Below are 24,284 nucleotides of genomic sequence, written 5' to 3' on the forward strand. Positions count from 1 at the left end.
GCTGACTTTTAATACTGACACAGATCCAGGAAAAATCCTTCTGGAAAGAAGAATTCTGAAGTAACAGTAACAAATGCTTTCTTTTTATAAATCTTGGGTTGCTGTGTTTTTTTAGCACCTTGATAAAGTTATCTTAACATTTTCATAGTTAACCTTTGAATAGTTACAGTTTATTAAGATTAACAAGAGTCCATTTTTACATACTCTTGTAAAGGTATTGTCTCTTGAAGCTGTTTCTTCAGCTGCCTTTTAGGTGAAATTTTAGGAAATTTTAGAAATTTTAGGAATCTTAAAATTTAGGTTAATTCAGTGGATTGAGTGCCAGAGGAAGAAAATATGTTAGAGTGTTACTGAGTTTTTCTAACCTGTTAATACTTCTGGGTTTTGACATATATGGATTTAATTTTTAATATATTCACTGAGGTCTTTTGTTTAAAGTAACGTATCATGATTTTGAAACTACTCTCTCCCGTTGGGATGGGATGAAGTCCCCCTGCGACTGATACACTCACAGGGTCTGTAGGATCTCTGACAAGTATTTGGATTTTTATCCCTGGAGTAGCCCCTGAGGTTCTAGAAGAAGGGTGTGGTCAGGCCATTCAGAGCTAAATGCTCTTGCTTTGTAGAGAATATTGGTGTATTAACTTTGTAAGCAGTTTCTAAATGGTTTGAAATATCAGTAACATGCTTTCATATATATTTAATGAAGCAAAGTTCAATTTGTAATGAAGAATCCTTGACTTGTGTGGTCTGGGGGGAGAAACAGTTTTCCCTCTTTAAAAAAAAAGGGGTTCTCTAAAAGTCTTGATCACACTTCATTAAAAAATAAAACTACTTACTGAATTTTAATTACCTCAAAATAAAGAACCTTTGGTGTTTCACTTATATAGTATCAGTATTGAGTATTTTGGCCACAGCAGACCATATTAGAGGCTGTGATAGGAGAGGAAGAGGCGCTGGCTTTTCTTGAGTCAGGAAGCATTAATTGAGCACCATTGCATGCCAGGGAGCATACCAGATCCTAGGGACGCGGGGTGGAATGAGTCACAGCTCTTAGCTTGAGAAGCTGTGAGAGTGAGTCAGACAATAAAAAAGAAAGAAAATGAAATTTAAAGAAAAAGAAAAGGTACAGCGCAGTCATTGTGTGAAGGACCACTGGGTGGGGGACGGGAGGCTCTAAGAGACTGCCCAGCTCCTCGTTGAAGATTGGTGTTTTTTCTTCATATCCTCACATTCAAAATTTAACATATAACCTTCGTGGGTGATTTAAAATCCGTATTAGTCCCTTGGATGATCTTTATAATATTAGACTTCTTTTAATAGTGCTGTGAATGTTTCCCTGCCATGTTTCCAGAAATAAACCAGAGTTAGAATTTTGTGACACTGAGCATTGTTCATTCTCAAACAACATCCGTAGCTAACACCCAGCCACCCATTGATTCATTCCGCAGGCATTGGAGTACACGCTTTGGCAGAGCACTCTGACGTATTGGAAATTCAGTAGGGAACAAAATAGAAGTTTTACTCTCAGGGAATTTATGTTCTGATGGGAGACAGACAATAAACAGCTAATGAAGTGGAAACAAATACTGTACGTTTAAATGTCAAGTGGTAATGGTGCTGTGAAGAAAAATAAAGCGTGATAAGGGAATGGGAAGTTAGACTTCGGATGAAGAAGAAGGAGCCCGCCACCATGCCCAGCTCTGGGACAGAGAATTCTGGGGTGAGTGAGCATCAAGTGCAAAAGCAACATCAGATGGCCTGTTCAGAAAGCTTAGGGAGGCCGGTGTGGATGGAGGAGGAGGGTCAGCAGCGAGCGAAGGGAGGCAGGAAATGATGTTGGGGAAGTCGGCGGGGCTCTGTGGGTGAGCCCAGGAGTTTGGGGCTAGTAGGAAGGGGCAGCCGGGGGAGGGTGGTGAGAGGGGGGCCGTGGCATCTAAGTTACCCTTAAAGGGCTCGCTGTGGAGAATGGTCAGTAGACAGAAAGCAGTCGGGGCTGAGGCGGCTCGCGCTGCAGTGCTTGTGGTCCGGACGGTGAAGATGGTTGTGTTGGGGATATATTGGGAAATGGGTTAAATATGGGGTATAAGGGAAAGATTTCTTACTGTAACTCCAGGGTTTCTAGTCTGGGAAATCTGTACCATACACTGAAATCGAGGGGTGGGTAGTTTTTGTTTTTTGAGGAGTGCAAGGGAGTTTTTTTGGAATTAAGTTGGAGAGGCCTGTTAGGCATCTAAATGGAGATGGCTAGCAGGCAGTTAATTAGAAATATAAATTCAGTTCAGTCGCTCAGTCCTGTCCAACTTTTTATGACCCCATCAACTGCAGCACGCCAGGCCTCCCTGTCCATCACCAACTCTTGGAGAGCACCCAAACCCATGTCCATTGAGTCGATGATGCCATCCAACCATCTCATCCTCTGTCGTCCCCTCAATCTTTCCCAGCATCAGGGTCTTTTCCAATGAGTCAGCTCTTTGCATCAGGTGGCCAAAGTATTGGAGTTTCAGCTCCAACATCAGTCCTTCCAATGAATACCCAGGACTGATCTCCTTTAGAATGGACTGGTTGCATCTCCTTGCAGTCCAGGGGACTCTCAAGAGTCTTCTCCAACACCACAGTTCAAAAGCATCAGTTCTTCAGCGCTGAGTTTTCTTCACAGTCCAACTCTCACATCCATACATAACCACTGGAAAAACCATAGCCTTGAGTAGACGGACCTTTGTTGGCAAAGTAATGTCTCTGCCTTTTGATGTGCTGTCTAGGTTGGTCATAACTTTCCTTCCAAAGAAGGAATCTTAATTTCATGGCTGCAGTCACCATCTGCAGTGATTTTGGAGCCCAGAAAAATAAAGTCAGCCACTGTTTCCACTGTTTCCCCATCTATCTGCCATGAAGTGATGGGACCTGATGCCATGATCTTAGTTTTCTGAATGTTGAGCTTTAAGCCAACTTTTTCACTCTCCTCTTTCACTTTCATCAAGAGGCTCTTTAGTTCTTCTCTTTCTGCCATAAGGGTGGTGTCATCTACATATCTGAGGTTATTGATATTTCTCCCGGCAGTCTTGATTCCAGCTTGTGCTTCTTCCAGCCCAGCGTTTCTCATGATGTACTCTGCATATAAGTTAAAGAAGCAGGGTGACAATATAGAGCCTTGACGTACTCCTTTTCCTATTTGGAACCAGTCTGTTGTTCCATGTCCAGTTCTAACTGTTGCTTCCTGACCTGCATACAGGTTTCTCAAGAGGTGGGTCAGGAGGTCTGGTATGCCCATCTCTTTTAGGATTTTCCACAGTTTATTGTGATCCACACAGTCAAAGGCTTTGGCATAGTCAAGAAAGCAGAAATAGATGTTTTTCTGGAGCTCTGTTCCTTTTTCCATGATCCAGCGGATGTTGGCAATTTGATCTCTGGTTCCCCTGCCTTTTCTGAAACCAGCTTGGACATCTGGAAGTTCATGGTTCATATATTGCTGAAGCCTGGCTTCGAGAATTTTGAGCATTACTTTACTAGCATGTGAGATGAGTGCAGTTGTGTGGTAGTTTGAGCATTCTTTGGCATTGCCTTTCTTTGGGATCGGAATGAACACTGACCTTTTCCAGTCCTGTGGCCACTGCTGAGTTTTCCAAATTTGCTGGCATATTGAGTGCAGCACTTTGACAGCATCATCTTTCAGGATTTGGAATAGCTCAACTGGAATTCCATCACCTCCACCAGCTTTGTTCGTAGTGATGCTTCCTAAGGCCCACTCGACCTCACAGTCCAGGATGTCTGGCTCTAGGTGAGTGATCACACCATCATGATTATCTGGGTCGTGAAGCTCTTTTTTGTAATTCTTCTGTGTATTCTCGCCCCCTCTTCTTGGAGAGTCATTAGCGCCCTTGGTTTGGGTAAGATCACTTGGGGAGTCAAGTAGACAGAAAAGGCTGCGGCCAGTGAGCTGTGCGCTGAGGCCTGGCAGCCAGCGGTGGGAGGCCAGGGCGAGCGGCTCCTCAGTGCACGAGGCTGCGGCCAGTGAGCTGTGCGCTGAGCCTGGCAGCCAGCGGTGGGAGGCCAGGGCGAGTGGCGCCTCAGTGCATGAGGCTGCGGAGAGAGCCCAAGGCTTCGGGAGGAGTCACAGGAGCAGCTGGGGGCAGAGCCCCCACGCCACGGGCACTCCGGATCGGGAGGTGGGGCCTGAGCGTCCATCACTGCTGGGAGCAGTTTGGGTGAGTGACTCACTAGAGAACCTTGAGTGGAGTAGGTGCAGGTCAGGTGAAAAATTGCAGACAAGGAGTCAAGACAGCTCTCTTGAGGTTTATTTGCTAAAAAAGAGCAAAGAAATGAGCCAGTAGCTAGAAGGGGATATGGGATCACGTGAGGGTTTTTTATACTATGATGGTGTGCCTATGAAGGTGATTCAGTCTCTGTGCCTGGTATAACACCAGGTGCTTCATAGGCTTTAGCTCGTTGATTCTTCCTCACCTCCCGTAGAAGCCGGAGTATCAGGACCCCTGATGTGCTGAGGCTCAAGGTAACTTGCACGGTCCCTCAGCTAGATTGCTAGAAAGTGGCCGAGTGTAGACTGGAGCCTAGGGCCATGCTCTCTGCTGAGAGATTGTAGAGTTTTCTCTAAAGTTACGTTCTGATTCTTGCTTGTGGGAGGTAACTTCGCCATTACTCTGACCAGCCTTTTCAAAATAGAGTGGTCAACCAGATATCCTTACATTTGTGATTCTACTTCCATGGCTTCCATGATGGCTCAGATGGTAAAGAATCTGCCCCCATTGCAGGAGACCCAGGTTCGATCCCTGGGTCGGGAACATCCCCTGGAGTAGGAAATGGCAACCTACTCCAGTATGCTTGCCTGGAGAATTCCACGGACAGAGGAGCTTGGCAGGCCACAGTCCATGGATTCGCATAGAGTTGGACAAGACTGAGTGACTAACACTTTCATTTTTTTCACTTTCCATGGCATCGAAAGATAATTTATGTGAGTACACACATATAAGGGGCTTCCCCAATGGCTCAGAGGAAAAGAACCTGCCTTCATTGCAGGAGATGCAGGAGACACGGGCTCAATCCCTGGGTCGGGGAGACATGTAGGGAAGCATGGGTTGACTTTGTGTTTATCTTTTACAAAATAGACTGTACATACCTTTTTATTCTTTGCTCATTTTTTTTTAATTGTCAACAAATATTCATCTAAAGGCTACCATGTAAAGGCCAATTGTTTTAATATCTCCTTATAAAAATGAGAACCACCACCACAGTCATACAGATTAATCTGTACTACCTTAAATCTTTTAACGTCCCACCCGCCTCAGCCTGTAAGTTGCTCAATAGCCTGTTCTGTTGCCAGGGTATTTGCTCCAAGCAGATGCTTCTGCCTTTATATCCTGAGATGTTCAGAGTAACACGTCCCTAACCTGGCCTCTAATCCTTCAGCACATCCTGAACATTACCTGGGAGATTGGCCTTATCTCTTGCCCTGCTCAGAGCCTTTTGCAGCTCCCCACTAATTACCTTCAGGATAAAGTCCAGTCCCTCTTAGAAACGCAGCCCCACCTCTTTAGGGTTCATCATATTCCGAGGGGTCTATGACCTTCTCAAAGGTTAAAAAAACATTGTCTTATGATTCTATTTCTCTTATATGTTTTAATAGTTTTGTTTTATTGGACTTCGTGTGTGTGTCTTGTTTCCATAGTGAGACTTCGTACTCTGATTGGGAGGCTCCTGTTTTTTATTTCTTTCATAGCCCTTGTAAGGTCTATCATAGTGTAGAATGAGTGGTAATTATTGTACTGAAAAGTGTGTGTACATATATATTACTGACAAGTTTATGGGTAGGGGAATGTTGAGAAACAGTTAAAAAGCCTCACCAACTTGCAAAATTGCGGTCCTAAAATGTGTGGATTTTGCTTGTGAACGTGGAGTGAGCTCAGTTTTAGACACATGGAACATGGAACCCTAGACGGTTCTTTACTAGATCAGTTCAGTTTAGTCGCACAGTCGTGTCCAACTCTCTGCGACCCCATGGACTGCAGCATGCCAGGCCTCCCTGTCGATCACCAACTCCCAGAGTTTACTCAGACTCATGTCCATTGAGTCAGTGATGCCATCCAACCACCTCATCTTCTGTCATCCCCTTTTCCTCCTGCCTCTTAGAGTTCAGTGTATCAGCTAACCAGGTACTCATCAGCCACTTCTCTTTAAATATCAGAAAAAGCTAAATGAATCGCTGCATACTTGTATGTTTTTTCAGTTCCTGATTTCTGCTGGCTGTTCTTCCCCAGGCTTTTAATCAGTTTTTGAGTGAAAATAAGTTTATGGCTTAGGGAAAATTAACTAAAAAATAAAAAGTAACAGCCCTCTTAAAAAGCTGTCCACTTTGTGGACTTAAATTCTTCAAGATTTAGCTAAATAAAGGTTAACTGAGTGCATAACTGCCTGATGCCAGATTGCAGCCTTTATCAGTCTTTACTTACTCTTACCCTTAGAGGGTTTAAAATACCCTCTGAGCTAAACCTCGGGTGTTAAGGTTCAAAGGGGTTTTTGAGAACAATTAGGTGACCTCAGATGTTGCAGAATGGTGGCACATAAGCAGAATCTGAACCACAGACACTTGGCCAGAGCAAAGGAGTGACTGTCCCCTTTAGACAGGACATGTATTCTCCAGTTCACGTCAGTTCTTAACACTTCCTGTTGTTTTGAGCCAGACATTTTAAAGAAATTTGCAAAGCCATGCCACTCTTCTGAGCAATTTATTTTCGCTCTTTGGAAAATATAGGTGTCTGTTATTTATCTAAACTCACAGTGGTTTGTTGTGGTTAGTTATTAAGTCAGTTAAATATTTTTACAATTTCTCAGCTTTAATTGTCTAATTTGATAAATAACAATAGCTATAACCCACATAAACAAAGACTCTTTGAAATCTTCAGTAATTTCTAAGAGTATAAAAGGGTCTTGAGACCAAAAAAGCTGAGAACTGCTATTCAGATAGACTAAATGCTTACTGTAATTAATCAGTATATATTACAGTTATTCTGATATTTATATGTATATTCCAGCTCCTGCTTGGACTATTTCTAGACTGCCTAGTAGATACTGGCCAATCCAAAGTTTGTCATTTATTAAGCTGTTTTAATGCCTGTTTCATAATTGACTCAAACTGAATCACCCTATAAAGTCAGTATGGAAGTAACAAAAGCTGACTGTCCTCTGTGGTGCTCAGTTACTGTTCCAAATGCTAGCCTAAAACAAATTTAACTTCCTCGTTTTTTTGTTGTTGTTCAGTTGTGTATGTGGGCTTTGCGTGCTTTAAGTAATTGAATGTCAAATTCACTACCTGCTTTGAAACTAATAGCAACGAGCTTGTGATATTTGGATGAAGATTTCCTAATCGGGGGACCTCCCTGGCGGTCCAGCAGTTGAGACTCTGCTTCCCCCACAGGGGGCTCGGGTTCAGTCCCTGGTTGGGAGCTAGGATCCCACATGCAAAGAGGTGTAGCCAAAAAAGTTTTTTTACAAAAAGGATTTCCTAATTAGACCTGGTTGTTAGATGAAGAGGGAACATTTACAGCCATAAGGATATTCTTTGCTAAAGTTTACAGGCGGAACAGTTACACCTGAAGTAATTAATCCAACCTGACTTTAAAGATCTGACACCAAAAAAATAGCACAATTTTTTTGGAATTTCCTCGCGCTCCAGGGGTTAAGACTTAGTGCTTTCTGGGACCTTCCTTGGCTTCAGTCTCTAAGGTCCTGCAAACTGGCGCAGCTCCCCCCACCCCCACCCCCCAAAAAAAAGCCCATTTTTTTTTATCTTGCCAAAGAGAGTAAGTTGAAATAGAGGTCACATGTATAACTTCATTCAGTGATGAAGGTCTTAGCCATGGCAGCTACTGGACTTTGCTGTTGATCATTTGAACAGGGTTTGGTAACACTAAAAAACACAGACCACTTAGAGAGTTAGTCTCTTAGGGAATACCATTAGGTGAGATTCCCCCTCTCAGGAAATCCTCAGTCCTTACTTCAACCAGGTGCCAGGTAACGAAAGGCTTGGAGAACGTGAGGGAGCATGACCCGTGTGACTCACCTGGGGGAGGCGTGCGAGGCAAAGTGGATCGCAAGTGTGCTTTGGTTGACATGGTTCCTAAGTGTTTTCTTGATCAAATACCACAATCGTGGTTTTGGTTTTTTTTTTTTAAATCATAGAATATAGAAAGGGGGTTGGAGTCACCCATAATTCTTGCACCGAGAGATAATCACTGTCACCATCTGGTCTCCTTTCCAAATTTCTTAAGACGTCACTTAGCGTCTATATTAGTTTGCGAGGGCTGCCAGAACAGAGTGCCATAGACTGGGTTGCTAAAACAATGGAAATTCAAAATTCTGGAGGCTGGAAGTCCAGGATCAAGGTGTCAGCGGGTTTGATTTCTTTGACTTGCAGGTGGTTGCTTTCTCACTGGGTCCTCCTGTGGTCTTTACTCTGTACAGGTGTGCATGCCTGTTGGGCACCTGGGTTTCCTCTTCTAATAAGGACACCAGGCAGACTGAACTAGGGCCCACCCTCGTGGCCTCATTTCAGCTTAATCACCTTCTTGAAGGCTGTTTGCAGACATGGGCACATTCTGAGATGCCAGGAGTTAGGGCTCTGTGTATGAATTTGAAGGGACACAATTCAGCCCTTCACCCCGTCTGGGAACAGGTACCTCAGATATTTACCAGTCTTCCTATCAGTACAACTCTGTGCTGTAGGGATATTCATTTGTATTAGTGCGGGGTTATAAATTAACCAGGAGCAATAGCAGTGGTGAGGCACAGTGATTTTTCTCCCTGAGCCGAAGTAGTTAGGATTGTTAATGATTTAACTCTTTCTAAACAAAAGGCATTGTATTGTCTGCCTTCTTGCTTATAATATCAAAAACCTCCTTCAGTTTTGTGTTTGCTGGAGGAGACTTAATTATTCAGTGTAGCTGAATAATCCAGTTGGCTAGTCTTTGGGTGAAAAATGCTAGTGTTTTCCAAATGGACCATTCAGGAATGCTTTCAGGATTTTTCTGTTAAGTTTCAAGTACCATCTGTGCTGTTTAATATTTTTCTTCAGTCAGATGACTCTCTAGCTTATATTTATTTTTAAAAGGAACATTTTATCATTGTCATAAATGAAAAATTAGTATAATATTACCTGCCCTAAATAGGTTATTCTCAAAAATAAATACATGACTAGAGAGTGAACTATCCATTCATGTACCATCTTCAAAAAGCTTGGGGGCCATAGACGCTTCTTTGTCACACTTCGTAGGCAGCCTGCCAGCACGTCTCACCACTCAGACCTCTGAAATAGCGAGACTTCTCACCACCGTCGCAGCTGTCACCTGCGAATCACTGCCACAGCCTCCTGTCTCTGCCCTGGCTCCCCTCACTGCGCTCTTCATACAGCAGCCAGAGGGACCGCATCACTCCTGCTCACAACTCCAGTGTTTTCTTTCACAGTTGGAGCCCCTGATTTCCTACTAATCTTCCATCTCACTGACTTGGTTTCAGCTAAATTGGTATCTTTGCTGTTCTTTGGCACTCTGGGCAAGGTTGTGCTTCAGGACCTTTGCCCCTGCCTGGAAGACTCTCCCTTCAGCCACCAATAAATCATGCTCCCTATTTAAAATTGTAACTTCCCCCATCAGTACTCTCTGCTCCAGAGCACCGCCATCTGTCATATTAATAATTTACATGTATTTCCATCTAGGATGTAAGCTCCATGAGGGCAGGCATTTTTGTGTTGTTCACAGCTTATTGCCTGGTGCCTGGAAAAGTATCTGATGTCCTCAGATATTTATTCCAGTCAAATTAATAGTAGCGGGTTCTGCACTTTGGAAAATACTAAAATATAATGGAAACACCTCCCACAGCTTTGAGTCCCTCCAAGTGGGTCTTTCTTCACAGTCATCTGCGAAGTGCTGCTTGGCTCTGAAGAGTCTGGCCTTGGGGGCTCAGTAAAGAAAGCTGGTAACTTGCCTGGATCCCGAGTTTTTCCTGGAGGAAATAGTCTGAGTGCCAGGGGAGGTGGGGGACAGGTGGACAGGCCTGGTTGGGAGAGCAGCATCCCCAGCTGGCCCTGGTACCTGGACTCTGTTCTGGAAGACACCCAGAAGCAGTGCGCGCCTCAGCCTGAACTCGGGCACAGCGGCATGAACCTGGAGAGGTGTTTGTGTGCCTGCTTCCCTGAGCTGCTTGCCAGGCTTGGGGAATTTTAGAAACAGGTAAAGCAGAGAACCGGCTACCCTCCTTTAGCTTTTTCACGAGAAACTGTGACTTAAATATTTGAAAATTTTCATCCGTGCTGCCTTCACTTGACTCTTGAGTTGATGAAGGGGACACTTGTTACATGCTCGGAGTAGGGCAGCTGTTCCTTCTAAGGTAGTTTTAAGAGTCATTCCAGCAAAGGAGCACACCCTTAGAGATGTAGAACAAGAATAAAACAAAAGAAATACCCTCTGTTCTTCCAAGGCACTTTTATCAACACTTTATTTATGGTTTTCATGTCAAACTCAGGGGCGCAAATTAGCATTTCTACTTGTAAAGCCTTTGTGACGTCTGTCAGCGCTCCAGGGACGGGGGCGGGGTACTCTAGGTTCTGTCACCCAGCCGTGGTTTAGTCGCCAGCGCCCCTCCTTCTGGTGTGCTCGTCGATACAGGTAGCTTCGCGAGCAGCGAGCTTGAGGCGCGGCAACTTACAGCAGTGTTTTGCATGTAAGCATCTTTATTGTCAGGTAGAGGTAATGAGCGACTAGCTCTAGGCTTACAAGTTCCCCTGGAGTTGCTAGTATCTTGAATCTCTTTCCATTTATTTTAGGAGTAAAAGTCCCTCGCAATTTCCGACTGTTGGAAGAACTCGAAGAAGGCCAGAAAGGAGTAGGAGATGGCACAGTTAGCTGGGGTCTAGAAGATGACGAAGACATGACACTTACAAGATGGACAGGGATGATAATTGGGCCTCCAAGAGTAAGCGTCGAGCTACGGCTATAAATGTCAATGTCTTACATTCACTGTGCCTCCTTTAAAACTGTTACCTTATCACGGGAAAAGCTCACCAATGGTGTAGTTTCTGAAATGTGGCTATTCTTTTTTGACCAGTTTCAGTTTATATATTTGAACCTCCTCTGATGCTGTTTAATCCCTCTAAATGGTAAGCAAAAATCTGTTCAGACTCTTAGTGTGAATTTACGTGATGATGTAGGCAGTGAGGCTTGAGGTAATTGTACTGTTAGATGTAGTTTAGAACAAACTCTTGGGCTTATCAAATAACAAGGCTCCAGATACAGCCGGCATTCCTGAAGGCAGGGTCTAGACTGTGGAGAGCCTCCTGGGTTGTGGTTTTTATTCATCGTTTCCCAGTCCTGTCACGTATCTGTGTCCTGGTTCGTTGGGCCACTCAGCAAAGGGTCATTGCCTGCGTGGTCTGCTCTGGTCTGTTCAGGCACTGTTGAGCCCAGAGACCTTTGCAAAGAAGACAGAGACAATGGGGATGAGGAATGTGACCTCTCTTAAGCTGTGTAATTAGCAAGAGTTCCCAGTCTTCGTAATGCCAGCTAACCTTTTTTTATGGCATGAAGTCAACTCCCCAGAAACATCATTTAATTCTCACAAGAGCCCGTTGTTAGGATGCTCTTGTTGTGTAGTTGCGTTCCATTTTACAGAAGCCAACTTGGAGAAGTCTGCACAGAGTCACTTAGCTGAGAATTCCCAAACCAGGTCTCACTCCAGAGCTTGTATTCCTAACTACTAGCCTATATTGTCTCCTTCCTATTTATGTTTTGAGTTTTCAGCTGTTCCCATTATAAAATTATCTAGTGTTAAGTAATAATTTGATGTGGAAGTGAAGAGATAGACTCCAGTAATGTGACACTCGTTTCAGACAAGCTGTAGGAGATTTTGAACATAGCAGGCCCTTTCCTGGAGAAGGCAATGGCAGCCCACTCCAGTACTCTTGCCTGGAGAATCCCATGGATGCAGGAGCCTGGTGGGCTGCTGTCTACGGGGTCGCACAGAGTCGGACATGACTGAGCGACTTAGCAGCAGCAGCAGCCCTCTCCTGTGTCTGCTTGTGCTTGAGGGTGGTCAGTCGTTCTGCTCACCTCGTGCAAGGCTCTGCACTAGTTCTGGGAGGTAGAAAGACACGGGGGCTCTGGCCCTGGCTGAGAAAGGAAGCGTGTGGGGCTCGCTCAGTGTCAGGACCAGCTGTTGTTCATCTTGGATTGTCATAGGTGCTCAGGGAAAATGACTGGCTTTGCCATGTACTTTTCTGAGTCATTTTTGTGACCCTGTAGCTTTGTTTGTGGGGGGGTGGGGGTGGTTAAAAAATGTGCAATCTGTATTTACTCATTTCTTGATCTTTTTTTTTTAAATCTGTGAAAATCAGGATTTTCTGAATCTCATTAAGTACTAGGGAAAACCTGATGCAGAAGGCTTTTGTCTTCACACAGATCATTTCTTGCTGTCTCTGAAAGCCCTTAGTATAGTGATGGTTTCCTTCACTGCGTTTCATCTCTTCTTAAGAATGCTTTAGGTTTTTTGAAGATGAAAACTATTCTTCCCTCCTCTTTACTCTCCAGAACACCTGGAAATGACTCAGAATGAGGTAGTTGTTCAATAGATTTGTTAATCAACAGACCGATTTTCAGACTTGAGCGTAGTGAGGATGAACCAGCGTACAACAGTGACTACCCTAAATTACACCACAACTGGGTGTGGTGAGTGAGCACACTCAGCGGTGCCGCGGAGCCACTCAAACACATGAACAAATGAACGCTCCGTTCTGTAAAAATAGCCTATTCCACCTAAGACACTTTAGAGTACCCTGAATTTCAACTGGCCTCTTTGCAGAGGAAGCTGTTAGTGAGTAGCTGCAGTATGCAAGGTACTTCCCATATATCCTCTCCATCGTTTCTTTGTTTTTAATTGAGACATAATTCACAATGGAGAACACACTTACCGTAGAATTACTTTTAAAGTGTTCAGTTCAGTGGGTTTTTTTAATCATATATTCAGCACTGTGCAACTGTCATTAACTTGAGGGCATGTTCATTACCCAAGAGAGAAACTCCATGCCCTTCAGCAGGCGCTCCCATTCTGCCCTCTGCCCTCGCGTTCCTCGCCCTTGACAGTCACTGATTTTCTGTCTCTCTGAGTTTGCCAATTCTGACATTTCATGTAATTGGGATCAATATGTGGCCTTTTGTGACTGGCTTTTACTTATCATGGTGTTCTCAAGGTTCATCCATGTTATAGCACTTACCAGTAGCTTTTTCCTTTTTATGGCTGAATAATATTCTTTTTTAATGGATATACCATGTTTTGTTTATCCATTAATTGATGGACATTTGAATTTTTTTCACCTTTTCCTATTACGAATAATACTGCTATGAATATTTGTGTATAGGCTCTTATGGGGACAGATGTTTTCACTTCTCGTACGTATATACGTAGGAGTGGGATTGTTAGATCACATGATAACTTTGTTTACATTTTAAGCAACTGCCAAACTGTTTTCCAAAGCAGCTGCACGTCTCACATCCTGCCAGCAGCGCATGCGGGGTGCGTTTCTCTGCATCTTTACCAATTCTTATTATCGTGTCTTTTTACTCGTACACTTTCTGTTCCTTAAGGTTAAAAGCAAAGACATAAAGGAACTACCTGCTTCTAGGCGCTTCCTGTGACCAATCTATTTTGTGGTTAATGTACAAGGTGTATGCTGTGCAACTGGAGTGTCAGCCTCACGATTAAAGCGTCTGAATAGAACACTGAGGAACTCCTCTCCCTGTTACATTTTTGTTGTGTTACTCAACAGAATCCTCCACCAGTATTTAGAAAGCATGTACCGAATGATGCAGCAGTCCTACTGGGAATTTACTCCTCTTTTCTTGAATGTATTGCCCCAAATCCTGTATGTACAAAATTATCTCATGCCTTATTTTCAGTACTGGCAAAATACTGGAAACCGCCTGAGTGTCTCTCAGTAGACCGTAGTATGTACTGTGTAGCTTTTCAAAGGAATGAGACAGATTTGTGTGTGCTGAAATGGAGTGATCTCCATGATACTTAAGTGGGAAAAAGGTACAAAGCACACAGAACGTGCTGTCACTTGGGGTCGGGCTGGGAGAGGGAGGCGGAGGAGGTGGACACGCTTGTGCTTCCGTGTGCTGAGAATACTTTGGAAAACAGAGAAGAAGCCCATGTCGGTGGTTGTGTTCTTCAAAAGGAATCACTCGCTAGGGCCGGGGCGGGAAGGGAGACTTATTCCCAATACCTTTTTGTACTCTTTGAGTGAGCTTTAATCATGTGAGTGTGTTAGCTATTTGAAAATAGATATGTATATATATTTTTTCTTTTTGTAAAGCAAATCTTCCAAACCTAAAAGCAAAGCTTCCTGTCCAAGTGCCCCTTGAAAAATTCGGCAAACGTATCTGTCCACGGCATTGCATGTAGAGGATTTCTGCTCTGCCCGTGGGGTGTAATGGTAGCCGGGTTACAGAGCGGAGTCTCTCGGCCTTGGCACTGCTGACGCGTTGGGCGGGTGGTTCTTCGTTTTGGAGCTGTCCTGCCACTAGCGGGTGTTAGCAGCGTCCCCGGGGTTGGGACAGCCATAAACATCCTCAGGGGCAGCCTGCTTCCCACCACTTCGGGAGTGGGACAGGGACGGGGGTCGCCCTGGTTGAGCAGCACCGTTACACCTCTGGAGTTCTCCGTGATGGTGTTTTTATGGGTGGGTTAGAGCCTAGCTGTGTGTTCACTCACATACTTATCTAAAAGTAGACTGCGCATAATTAGGAACAAACAGAATTACAGGAGTGTGTGAAGTAAAAGAGCAGTGATCCATTCCCCGTTTCATTATACTCTCCACAGAATAAAAACTGATCATGTGGTGTGTGGTGTGTTTCTACTGGCATTTACTGTGGGTACACAAACCTAAATACATAACCATTTTAATAAAAATGAGACCTTGCTGTGCTTAATGTTTTGCAGCTTTTTTTTTTTTTTTTTACCTTAACAGACTGTGGACATCTTTCCATATCAGTATATATTGACCTGTCTCCTCCTGAAAGCTTTCAGCTACCTGTCTGATACGTGAATATATTCTCATAGAGTTTTTCAAACAATACAGATTAAGCAGTTCACTTTGTACCATTTAATTCTTTGTGTCAGTCAGGAAAAGAGAAACCATACTAAATATTTCAACAGAGATAATTTAATATAGAAATTGATCAAATAGGTGTTGGGCTGAAACAAAGCCTACTAGGGGAACACACAGAGAAGACAATGGCACCCCACTCCAGTGCTCTAGCCTGGAAAGTCCCATGGACGGAGGGGCCTGGTGGGCTGCAGTCCATGGGGTTGCTAGGGGTCAGACACAACTGAGCGACTTCACTTTCACTTTTCACTTTCATGCATTGGAGAAGGAAATGGCAACCCACTCCAGTGTTCTTGCCTGGAGAATCCTGGGGACAGGGGAGCCTGGTGGGCTGCTGTCTCTGGGGTCGCACAGAGTCAGACACGACTGAAGTAACTTAGCAGCAGCAGCAGGGGAACACAGATAACACTAAAAAATAACCACGGCCTGGGTCTGGAAGGCTGAGTCAGGGGACGCTAGGACCACTGAAACCTATCACTTGGAGGACAGGCACCCTCTGTTGGTCCCTGTGGGGCCCACAGAGCTGGTTGGACGAGCCCCGAAAGGCCAGAGGCTTAGCCCAGAGACAGCTCTCACTGCCAAGACGGGGGCCTTGGGCCAGAGTGACCCTGATGGGAACAGAAAGCAAAGGGGAAGGAAAGAGGGCCTCCTTTTGCCTTTTTATTTTTTATTGCAATTGTGCAGTCAACACAGCAAGTTAAGTCTTCAGCTGTACAATATTCAGGTAGTAATGTGATTGAATTCAAGAAATGAATAATTAATGCTGCCGTCAGAGGATCTGTTCCCTGACTGACGGGAACAGAGTTCTTGTGCAGAGGAAGTCTGTCTTGCCTGGTCCGGAGTGGGCTGGGCAGTTGCTGGGTAGTGAGCGCTAAACCCACCTTCCCTGCTCTGCTCTGGATCCTGGCACTGGCATCTCTGAACTCCATGCTTCCTCTGTCAGCTGGCTTCCTGTCAGGCGCCAGGGGAGGACACAGCGGAGAGCCTGAAGGGCAGGGAGGAAGCCTTGTTCCTTCCTGCTTGCCTCTGCTCTGTCTGTGCCACTCTGGTGATTGCCCTTCATCCTGGCATCAGCCGTGGGTCCCGGCCTCCAGGTTTTGGGGGTTCCTCCAGCCTTTGGGGGCACCCCCAGCATCAGCCTCACAGCAGCCCCTCCTCAGAGACCTGGGTTCAACTCTGGAGCCCTCTTCCTCCGAGCCTCTAGATCGGATCAGCTACAGCTTTCTTCCCTTGTCCCCCAGCCTTCAGGGGTAAAAAAGGCAATAACCCTGAACTAACACAAAGGTAGTATCTGCTCCCTGCAGTCCTCACCTCTGTGTGTGTTCAGGTTCCTCTTTTAAAACTTTTCAGTCCAGTGGTACCTGTTTAACCGATTTCCTGTATTAAATTCTTTGTTAAAATACCTAGTGTGGTGTCTTTTTTCCCAAGCTTTTCCCTAATTTTCAAATCCCCACCTTCATGCCCAGATTCACTGTGAGCAATAGTTTGACATGTCTCCTCCCACTCCTCCTCCTGTACATTACTGCCTGTTGGTGGCGTCCGTCATGGAGATCCTCTCAGGCTGTACCCTGCCTCCCGTTTAGAGGCCCCAGCCTTTATTCTGACAGCGTATGCCCACCTTGTACGCTGAGCGCACCTGTCATGTAACTGCAGCATTTGAACAGTTACAGATGCCTGATGCCGGGGATAAGAAGTGAGGGAAAGGGAGTCAACGGCTGGCTGCCCTCTTGCTGTAACTGCAGGATGGTGCTCCTGCTTACCAGGGAAGAAGGCAGGTAGGGGGAAATCCTGAGTTGAGCTTTTGTTACAGGTTGGGGTCGCTGTGAAGTGGATGTGAAAATCTTATATGGGAATATTATGCCTTCTGAATCTTAAAATATATGTTCCAGTTTTTAAGCTAGGGACGGGCCACTATTTTAGACAGAATGTTTTCAAGCCTTTAAATCACCTTTCTTACTGTGCTCCCCGCAAAGGCCGCTAGATGTCACTGTTCACACAGGAGCCGTTTCTTGTGCAGCACGGGGTGCAGTGGGCACGGGGCGCGGGTGAGGGCCCCAGAGGAGGCCGGTCTCCCCCACGGGGGCCGGTCCGACCGGGAGGTGTCAGCCACGCTTTGGTGTGGTCTTCAGACACGCAGGTGATGATGACGCAGCTGCACATGAGAAAATCGTGAGCAGCCTTCTGTTTCACACGGTGCTTGAACTGGGTCTCAGAGGCTGGGGTGCTTCGGGTGGGGGTCAGCGCTCTAGGCAGAAAGAACCGCCTGGAGAAGGGGGCGCGCTCCGCCGCTCAGCGGGCGGAAGTGTCAGGGAGCCGTTCCCTGCCGTGAGGTGGGACTCGTCGGTGTTTCTCAGCGGAGGCTCGGTTGGCGCTCGGAGAAGGACCGTTTCTCCTGGGCAGGTCTGGCGTCCTCGGCCCCCCGCCACCTCCTCGATGCCGGGCATCTTGGGTGGTCCTAAAGGCAGCAGGGACGGAGTGCCCGTGGCTGAGATCCCTTCCCAGAGCGCGACCCCGGTGCTGAGGAGTGGGAGGCGACCCTTGTGTCTGTGCCCACCCGACCTTGTGCCTGAGTTCAAAGTTCTCTAGAGTTGCCTGTTGTTTACTCTGTACGTGGCGGTGTTTAGTGCCTCGGCTGATGGTCCCTTCGTGAGTAGACATCGGTGTGACTTCCCAGAATGAAGGATGCCTCTTACACTTCGTTTCCCAGGGTGTAGACACATGAACGTAAAAGCAAGTCCATCTGATTGCGCCTAATGATACCAGCTTAAGACTTCAGTGACCCTAGCTTAAATTTCCTGGCTTCTTTATATTCCCCCAAAGCCAAGATTCATGGGCGCTAGTGCAGGGACCGATCACGACTAACTTACCAAACCGCGAGCAGACTCTATGGTGGCAGTAGACACACCAGCTCTCCAGCAGGAATAAATGGGGAATAAATGGGGTTTCAGAAGTTGTGCATTTTTTAAATTCTTTGTAATTGCCTGACATGGCTATACCTTCTTTTTTTTTTTCCAGACAATTTATGAAAACCGAATATACAGCCTTAAAATAGAATGTGGACCTAAATACCCAGAAGCACCCCCCTTTGTAAGATTTGTAACAAAAATTAATATGAATGGAGTTAATAGTTCTAATGGAGTGGTAAGTTGTTTCTGCTGCCCCTCCTTGTCCCCTGGGGTTCCCCAAAATTCTTTGTGCTCGAACGTCAGGGGCACTCGGGGCCTGATTCCGTTTGTTCCTTGATTCTTGGATGACGACGTGCTGCAGGACGCACACGTGCTGTTTGGAGTGAGGGCCTGTTTCCCAGTTGTGTTTAAGCACAACTTGTGCGGCGTTTGCTCTGGGCTGTTACCACTCAGCCTGTGCCGGTCACTTTGAAACGAGCGCGCCTTCAGCCTCCCTGCTACACCCCCAAGAGGTAGAGGCGGAGAGGGGAAAGACCGCCCCCAACACCATGCTTCTCTCCGTGGGACTTAATTGTGCACCACAGGCATATAATACTTTTTCCTGGTAATGGCCTTGCTTTCTTATTTTTGCCACTGTTTTCACTGCCATGAATGGAGACCAGTCTTGTTTGCCGTAAGCAGGCACTGATGGGGACACACCAGTAAATGCTGTAAAAGCGGAGCAGGGGCGGCAGATTGCCCCCTGCCGCGCGCTGAAGGCTCTCGAGCCTCTAAGGCCGCTGTCCTGGCCAGGGGAGAGCAGGAGCCTTAGAGGGTGCTTTCGTGCTAGCATCACAGGAGCTTCTAAGCCCTCTGTTTTGAGGTATTCAGAAGACTGGAATGGAAGCTGAGAAGAGCTGAGCCTGTTGCTCTGGTCAGTGTTACCTCTGAGGCCCACCTGATGTCCTGAACCCAGGAGAAGTTCCCATTTGGAGGCGTTTCTCCAGGGAGCGCTGCACTGACTTGAGGGGGCATGGCTTGGGCAGGCCCTGGTCTGCAGAGCCCTTGCCTTGCTCTCCCTACTGCCCTGAGCTGTGGCCGCCACGTGGGCACAGAGTAGGGGAGGACAGGCCCTGAGCATCACCCGCCACTTGGGCACAGAGTAGGGAGGACAGGCCCTGAGCATTGCCCGCCACCTGGGCATGGAGTGAGGAGGACAGGCCCTGAGTGGTGGCCGCCACCTAGGCACAGAGTGGGGAGGACAGGCCCTGAGCAGTGGCTGCGGCTGGCCCAGCAGGCGAGGCCGTTGTTTCACAGCCAGTTGAGTCTCACCAGGTGTCGGTGCCTCATCTGTAAGAGCGGCTTTTACTTATCCGTAATTTCCTCCTTCCAGACCGTGAGGGTTTGGGACCCAACAAGGGAAAAGCAGACTAACGGGAGGGAGGGAATCCTGTGGGCATTCCGCATGTCAGATCCTGCTGGGTGATCAGCGTGTTCCACCTAAAAAATGCTTCTTACTCACTTTTCTGCTGTAGCTTAGCTCCAGCACACAGCATTCCTTTTGTTTGAGAGCCTGACAGTAATTTGTTTTATCTTTGCCTTTCTGTAGGTGGACCCAAGAGCCATATCAGTGCTAGCAAAATGGCAGAATTCATATAGCATCAAAGTTGTCCTGCAAGAGCTTCGGCGCCTAATGATGTCTAAAGAAAATATGAAACTCCCTCAGCCGCCTGAAGGACAGTGTTACAGCAATTAATCAAAAAGAAAAACCACAGGCCCTCCCCTGCCCCCATTCGATTTAAAGTCTTCATTTTCCACAGTAGTAAATTTTCTAGATTCGTCTTGTAGACCTCAAAGTACTGGAAAGAAAGCTCCCATTCAAAGGCAGTTTATCTTAAGATACTGTAAATGATACTAATTTTTTTGTCCATTTGAAATATACAGGTTGTGCGGTAACAAATCACCCTGTCAAGCGTAACCACTGTCCACATAGTTGAACTTCTGGGATCAAGAAAGTTATATTTAAATTGATTCCCATCCTAACCGGTGGGGCACATCTAACTCAACTGTGAAAAGACACATCACACAATCACCTTGCTGCTGATTCCATGGCCTGGGGTCTCTGCCTTCTCCCCCCTCCCCTCACCCTCCCTGCAACAGCCCTCCAGCTCGGGGTGGCTTAGTAGAGTACACATGAAGGTTTCAGGTCACAGCCTGGGGGACACTGCTGGCGTGTGGGCTGCTCTGTCCGCATCCCTGGTCTCTCTCTCTAAGTCTTAAGTGATGCCCCCCTTCCAAGCCATCAGTCCTGCTCCCCCCACCCTCCACTGCTGCCCTTGGCCGAGGCATAGATTGTAACCCCTCTGCTTCCCTCTGAAATTGGCCTTTGGTGAGGAATTCAGGGCTTTCCCCATATCTTCTCCCCCCACCTTAATTGAGGGGTGCTGCTTTTTCTTCCTCCTCCTCAAGTCCCTTTGCACCACCACCACCCAACACTTTCCATGACGCTTCCTTGCTTTGGCCAGAAGCCATCAGGTAAGGTTGGAAAGAGTCTCTGACCTCCCCTCATTTAGCCTTGGAACCACAGTTTACTCTCCACCAGCCTGGGAAATGAATATTGGGTTCTCAGCCTTGCCACCCTCTGCTGCCATCATCAGCTGATGCGTTTCTTTAGCTCAGGTTTTGATAAGGTGAAAAGAACAGTCACCAGGGTTACTCAGACCTGCCAGCTCGCGACCTCGGTGGTTAAACTTGGAGAAAGGCCACAGAAGACACTTGTAAGCACACACGACCCCTCTGAATGAATTGTTTTCTTTTCCTGTAAAGGCTTTGGCTTTTTAAAATTGAAGTTTTAAACAGGGCTCTCATTGGGTCATCCTTTCAGTCCATTCGGGTCTAGTTTGGAAGCTGACAACTGGAACAAAAAGAACCTTGAATTCGGTGCATACTTTGGTTTTGGTGCTGCTGCTTCTCCCAGTCCTCAGCAGGGATTACGAAAGACCTCGGTGTGCACGGCAGATCCCCGAAATTCCTGGCAAATCGCTGCGTTTTTCCACTTTTCTGTTCAGGACCACTAAATGCTGAGATGTGGATGCATACCGAAATAAAATCAATTCATTGTGTTCCAAGGGTTTTTTTTGTTTGTTAGTGTCTGTGTAAAATCACCTTTTGAAGCAGCAACTATCAAGTCTGAAAAGCAATTGATGTTTCCATTAATCTTTTTCTGGGGGAAACCTTAGTTCTAAGGATTTAACATCCTGTAAGTAAAGTTTAACATAACAGTATTCCATAAGCAGCCTTTTTATTGTCAGACCATTGCCTGATTTTAATATAATAAAAAGAAGTGTGCGTTAATATTTAAGAAGCTGTGCTCTTCTTCCTCAGCATATACTTTATTCAGGATTAGAATTTAATGTCTTAGATGCTTTGGTATTCAACTTGACTTCCAAAAGCAGGGGCCGGGGAACTTTTTCTACAGTGGGTCCAAGTTAGTAAACATTTAGGCTTTTTTTTTTTTTTTTCCTTCTGGCTTGTGAGACCTTGGGTTGCACCCAGGCCCTCAGCAGTGAGGGCAGAGTCCTAACCACTCGACGGCCAGAGAATTCCCAACTATCTAAGCTTTATTGGCCAAGAGGCAAAATCAAATTATGTGTGTGTTTATTTAACGAGAAAACAAAATTTCCACAATTTTTGGATGAAATTCAAAACATAATTGAGTACAGTTCTTTATGATGGTAACAGGTACACTGAGAAGAATGGAATGCTGTTTTTTAGGGGATAACATGTAATTTGGATTCAAAGTTAGTATTCCCTGTTATCAGATCAGTTGCAGATGTTCCTCTGTATAGATCATTCCTCTTGAGGGGCCAAACAGAACTGGGCAGCAGACTGGATCTGGCCCATGGACCATAGTTTGCCGACCCGTCTTAAAAAACAAGCAGGAGTAGGGTTTTCCCTTAGATTTAAAATGTTGCTTTGTGAAGCTCGAGGTATTAAGTCTCTGCTGGTAACAACTGTTAGTACCATGTAGCTGGGTTTCCTTGTCTGTTGGATGGAGAAGAAACACACAGCTCTCCCCTGTGTTTCTAGCATTTGAAACAGTTTTGCTCGGATGGACCCTGTGTCTGCCAGCCACTGTGAGGGGTGAGGACGTGTCCGTGACTCAGAATTGCGCTCCCTGCCGTGGTCCCGACCACCAGCCGGCACCACCCGGGTGTCTGTGCCAGGAGCCAGAGCAGACGTCGCAGTGACTGCCTGGAGGGAATCGGGTGGCTCACAGCGGGCCACCTTCCAGAAAGGGCTGCCAGACTTTCTGCTAAAGGTCCTCATGAGCCCGTCCTCTGGAGTGAGCTGCTGCCTCAAGCTCCCCTGAAAGGGGGTCGGGCCAGGGACGTCTGCGGGCTCCTCACTCTCAGTCAGCTCACAAGGGAGAAAGAGGAGGGGAGCTGCTAAAACTACTTCAGAACGCTGCTGGGACACCCCGAAGCAGATTCAGGGCCAAGTCTACAAGTGCGGGGACCTCCAGACAGGAAAGCGGAGGCTCCGCACCTGGTACCTCCTTGGTGGCTACAGGGAACTGTGCCTAGAGCCTCGGGACTCATCTGGAGCCTCCTGTCACAGCCTCCAGTCTGGTCTGTGGTTACATCCCACAGTCGTGCGATCTGCCCCTCATCTTGGCCGGTGCGTTCACGGTGGTCTCAAGCTTACGGCCTACACGGAGGGCGGAGAGGAAGCGCTCTTTCGAGGTGCAGAGAGCACTTCTTCAGCAGGGCGGCCCCGATCCCAGTCCCTGCCAGGTCCTTGCCCATGAGAGAAGGTCCCTCCGCGGTCACTGTTCACAGTGTGGAGCTGCAGGCCCTGACAGTGCCGGGGAGGGAAGCAGCCCCCTCGACTGACCAACAGCAAACCAGCGAGGGGTCTCCGCTGCCCCGTGACCCCTGCCCACGACCTTGTGGGGAGGGCAGTGCCCTTGAGCTGCTTCTCTGCTGAGATAGCTCTGGGGCCCTGGGTGGGGGTGGGTGCGGGGGTACTGGCACCCTGCTGCGTCCGGCTGTGAAGCAGTAACATGGGTGGTGTCCGGTCAGCCCCGGCCCTGCCAAGGGCCCGCTCCTCTGGCTGGCAGCCAGCCAGTCCTGCTGGGCCTCTTGCCCTTCCCACCCCCTCACCCCTGTGGCAAGTGGACACTCAGTCCTCTTCCCTTCCCTGGCCTGCACCTGCTCCACAGGACTCTGCAAAGGACTCGGGTCTTGACGTCAAGGATTCGAGCAGAGAACGTTCTAGGGAAGGGCAGCTTGTGAGAGCATCTCTTCTTTCCATTTGAGAGAAGGAAGGTGCCAGGGTGGGCTGTATGGGCCGCATGTGGCTCTGGGCTACGGGCGTGACAGCTGGACATACCCCCAAAGGCCTCCTCCTGGGGGCTCCATGAAGTTACCTGCTGCTAGCACCGTGGCTGCAGGTGGCCTTGAAAGAGGGGAGGGCTTAGCACTCAGCGCCAGCCTTGCAGTTCTTGGCCCTGGCACTGGAAGGCACTGGCCACGTCTTTGGGGTTCTGGCGTGTGCCTGACGGCCTGAGAATGTGGGCTCAGTGAATGCCAGATTTTGGTTTTTTAATTGAAGTATAGTTAACTTACAGTATTATATTAATTTTCGGTGTAATCTTTCTGATACAGATTTTTATGTGAGATCTCCCAACATTAGGGTGTCACACGCGTTTTTTTATTCCTGTATAGAACAGGAGCACCTTCGCAGCCCGCTGGCCATAGTTGAGGCCTCAGGATGGAAAGCTCCATCACCAGCTGTCCCTTATCCTCCCCAGATTGTCATCTTGGTGGCCTTTGAGCCCTGGGAGTCCTGCAGTCCTAGAAGCCCTACCCAGGGTCATGTGGTGGGTCCTCAGAACGTGGGCAGGACCCCTGTGGCCCAGGGGGAAGGTGCCGGGTAACGGGGTGGCCGCAGGGTCCCCAAGAAACAGCCCCACATTTCACTGAGTCTGAGATCCTGTCCTCTATGAGATGCACCATTATTTTATGCACCACCAAGAAAAAAATGCTGCCAATTATAAAGATGCCACTGATTGTAAGGAATGTCCCAGTTCCAGAAATGTTAAGATGTTAAAAAGTGAACATTTTAGGTTTGATGAGAAGTAGAGTCTTGTCTACAAGGCATTGGTGGCTCAGTGGTAGAATTCTTGCCTCCCACGAGGGAGCCGCAGGTTCGATGCCCGGCCAATGTAT

The 24,284-nt window shown here is 47.0% G+C and overlaps 1 protein-coding gene across 3 annotated transcripts in view; it reads left to right on the forward strand.

Moving 5' to 3' along the window:
- The window catches only part of UBE2V1 (ubiquitin conjugating enzyme E2 V1), a 28,352-nt gene extending 6,940 nt beyond the window's left edge, over positions 1–21,412 (forward strand). Inside the window, exons 2-4 of one of the 3 annotated variants that reach the window (XM_027558280.1) lie at positions 10,832–10,980; positions 18,182–18,307; positions 19,661–21,412. In XM_027558280.1, coding sequence (XP_027414081.1) covers positions 10,832–10,980; positions 18,182–18,307; positions 19,661–19,807 — 422 coding nt within the window. In that variant the 3' untranslated portion in view covers positions 19,808–21,412. Of the gene's footprint in view, positions 1–1,465; positions 1,724–10,831; positions 10,981–11,017; positions 11,165–18,181; positions 18,308–19,660 lie in introns of those variants that run through there. The other 2 variants (XM_027558282.1, XM_027558283.1) reach the window with 2 other exon arrangements.
- The last annotated feature ends 2,872 nt before the right edge of the window (positions 21,413–24,284 follow it).

Source organism: Bos indicus x Bos taurus, chromosome 13 (assembly GCF_003369695.1).
Source record: "Bos indicus x Bos taurus breed Angus x Brahman F1 hybrid chromosome 13, Bos_hybrid_MaternalHap_v2.0, whole genome shotgun sequence".
Lineage (NCBI taxonomy): Eukaryota > Metazoa > Chordata > Mammalia > Artiodactyla > Bovidae > Bos > Bos indicus x Bos taurus.